Below are 2,855 nucleotides of genomic sequence, written 5' to 3' on the forward strand. Positions count from 1 at the left end.
AGACCAAAGCTCCGTCCTTCCTGAGGCACCGGGGGTTCAATCCCCCCGAGTTTTCTGTGCACATGGAGGTGCGGGGTCTGACCATCCTGGGCAGGAGGGCACCCCCCATGCAAACACACACACTCCCAGGGAGGGGGAGCAGCGCACCCTGGAGGCACTGGAAGGTGGAGCAGCGCCCCCTGGAGGCAGGGGGAGGCAGAGCAGCCTGGAAAGGTGTCCTCAGGCAGGGAATGCCCAGCTTCCCTCCATGTTTACAGTCACCCACCCCCGTGCCTTCCCTTTGTCCCCGGCGTTGGGGGTGCGCGTCTCCCGGATTAGAGATCTTTCCAGGAATCGGAGGGGAAGGCTGTTCAGAAACCGTGTGGATCTGCAGACGGGGAGCTGCGGGTCTGAAGGCAGCACAGTGTGTGGGGACCTGAGGGCGGTCACTTCTTCGAGGTCGTCCTGACCCCCCACTTCCCCAGGAGCCCCTCTTCCTGCAGCAGCGGCCTCACCAGCGGGACCCGGAGGGGGAGTCAGGCCGGGTTGCTGGCTGGTGCCCTTGGTGCCCCCCCCTCACCCCCATGAGGCCCCTGGGAAGGGACGAGGGGGGCTGGGGGCGATCTCCGGGGGCCGCATGGTTCCAGCAGGGCCGGCGGCCAGGCCCCGAGTCCCTGGGCCCGGAGGGTCCCGTCCTGCCAGGGGCGTCCGGACAGCAGTCACCCTCACAGCTGAGCGGCTGAGCCCTCTGCCTCCGTGTCAGGAGAGTGGACACGGAGGGCAGAGGGTTCAGAAACTGCCGCCAGCTCCCCACGGGCCGCGCCCACAGCGGCTCCGACAGCTCTTTCTGGAAGGTTCTGATGGGCCGGGTCGCACACCTATGACACCAGCTGTGATGCATCCACAAGCTTTTGCTTCAGGCGCCCGGGTGCCGCAGGGCTGAGCCCCCCAGACAGGAGCCAGCACAGAGGGCAGGGGGGGGACTCATCAGCGATGGCGGCTGCTCGCGGTCTGGCTGAGCTCAGGCTGCGCCCTGCGTCCCTCCCAGGCCCCGTGTCCGCTGGTCCCTGCGCTGTGCGGGCTCAGGGCTGCAGGCTCTCCGCCAGGGATCCGCTCAGCACAGAGAGATTCTCTCGGCCCCGTTTTATTCTCTTTCACCTTCACTTTCCAGAACAGGACCCAGCACAGCCCCCCGCCCCCCGCAGGCCCCCCCGGGTTAGGGCCCCGCCCTGAGCCTAGTCGCCGTACTTCACTGAGGTCTTCAGCTCCTTGGTGACGTAGCCCTCGAGCAGCTTCAGCAGCTGCTCCTGCAGGGCCTCGCTGCCCATGACCAGCTTGGTCAGGTGCTCGACGTCCCTCCACTGCAGGTTCCCGATTTTGGCCACAACGTGGTTGCAGAGCTTCTCCTGCTCGGGAGGCGGCAGCTCCTTCAGGATGTGACTGACAGGCTTAAACTCCGTGCTCCACGACAAGGACCCTAAGAGCCCCCCGAGAACGCTCCCTGGGGAACAGGAATTTTGGTGAGTAGGGCTGTTCACCATGCCGGCTTGGAGCTCGCTGGGAGCTCCTTCCCACGATTCAGACCACAGCCCGTGGGGGGGTCCCCCGGGAACCTCCTGCTCCCAGACCAGAGGGAGCAACTCACCCGACCTCCAAGGGACCATGGGAACCAGCCAACCTCCCTCATTGGCAGAAACTGGTCCCCAGACGGGAGCGGGGGTGAGACCAGAGGCAGGTGCATGTGGGCGACTGTGGGTGCTTCTCCTGCACAGACTGGGGACCGGGGACCGGGGACCAGGGACTGGGGTGGAGCCGGGTGCTCTCTGAACAGCTAACGTGAGCGGCCAGAGGCCTGGAATCCCAGCTTCCTCCCTGACCCTGCAATGAAGACAGGAACAGGCCTGCCCAGGGGACACAGGGCACACCCCTGGGAAGGGCGCACGGAGCCACAGGAGGGCGCCCTGCGCATCTGAGACACAGACACGTGTTTCCCACCGGACACGTCTGTACACATAGGCCGAGTCTCAGGCTTAGCTCCCCAGTCCCTCACCCGGGTCGCAGGCTCCTGTGAGGCCCCTGGGGACCCAGGGCCTCTGTCCCCCACCCCACCGGGCACTGCACTCACCAAGGGCCAGTCCCGGCGGGCCTCCGGCCAGGCCCCCGAGTAAGGCCCCAGTGCCAGTGAGCCCGACGGCACGCCGCTTCCTGCGCTTCACGGGCACCTTCATCTTCTTCGCCTCCGAGAGGGAGCACAGAAGGCTCATGGCGTCCTCCTTTCTCAGGGACGTCTCGGGCGACTTTGTGGTCTCCTCCTCCTCCGTCAGGGACATCTTGGACGACTTCATGGAGTCCTTCACCTTACGGGACATCTCGCACCTCTCGGATCTGCGGGAGGAGGGTTCCCACGCGTCAGTTCCCACCCAAAGCTCGCTCTTCCCAGTGTCCAGGGCGAACCCCCTCCTCCGGGAGGACCCAGCTCTGCCGTGGGCGAGAGGACAGCACCGTCACGTGACAAGTCCTCTGCTGGTCGTCAATAAGCAAACAGGCCCGGCCGGCGTGGCTCAGTGGCTGAGCATTGACCTGTAAACCAGGAGGTCATAGTTCAATTCCTGGTCAGGGCACAGGCCCTGGTTGCAGGCTCAATCGTCAGTGTGGGGTGTGCAGAAGGCATCGGATTCATAATTCCCCTTTCATCATTGATGTTTCTCTCTCTCTCTCTCTCTCTCTCTCTCTTTCTCTCTCTCTCTCCCTTCCTCTCTGAAATCAGTGGGAATATTTTTTAAAAATAAATAAATAGAGAAGAGCAGCCCGCCACTGCCCACGGGTAGTTTAGAGCTGGGCTTCCCGGTCCCTCCGCTCAGACCCTGGGCAGTGAC

The 2,855-nt window shown here is 64.3% G+C and overlaps 1 protein-coding gene across 1 annotated transcript; it reads right to left on the reverse strand.

The window, feature by feature from the left end:
* Positions 1-1,187: 1,187 nt before the first annotated feature.
* Positions 1,188-2,348, reverse strand: LOC102427842 (protein C19orf12 homolog). The gene is made up of 2 exons (XM_006107946.3): positions 2,105-2,348; positions 1,188-1,480 (listed from the first exon to the last, which is right to left on the reverse strand). The coding sequence occupies exons 1-2, from the start codon at positions 2,346-2,348 to the stop codon at positions 1,215-1,217; spliced, it is 510 nt and encodes a 169-aa protein (XP_006108008.1). The 3' UTR covers positions 1,188-1,214.
* Positions 2,349-2,855: the final 507 nt, after the last annotated feature.

The sequence above is a fragment of the Myotis lucifugus genome, unplaced genomic scaffold, assembly GCF_000147115.1.
Source record: "Myotis lucifugus unplaced genomic scaffold, Myoluc2.0 scaffold_1597, whole genome shotgun sequence".
Classification (NCBI taxonomy): Eukaryota; Metazoa; Chordata; class Mammalia; order Chiroptera; family Vespertilionidae; genus Myotis; species Myotis lucifugus.

What these genes read in the sequence shown, in the direction of transcription:
- LOC102427842 (XM_006107946.3), bottom strand. Translation starts at nt 2,348, where the DNA reads ATGTCCCGTAAGGTGAAGGACTCCATGAAGTCGTCCAAGATGTCCCTG. An exon ending in CCCGCCGGGACTGGCCCTTG is followed by an intron (nt 1,481 to 2,104) that starts GTGAGTGCAGTG and finishes CCTGTTCCCCAG; the next exon opens with GGAGCGTTCTCGGGGGGCTC.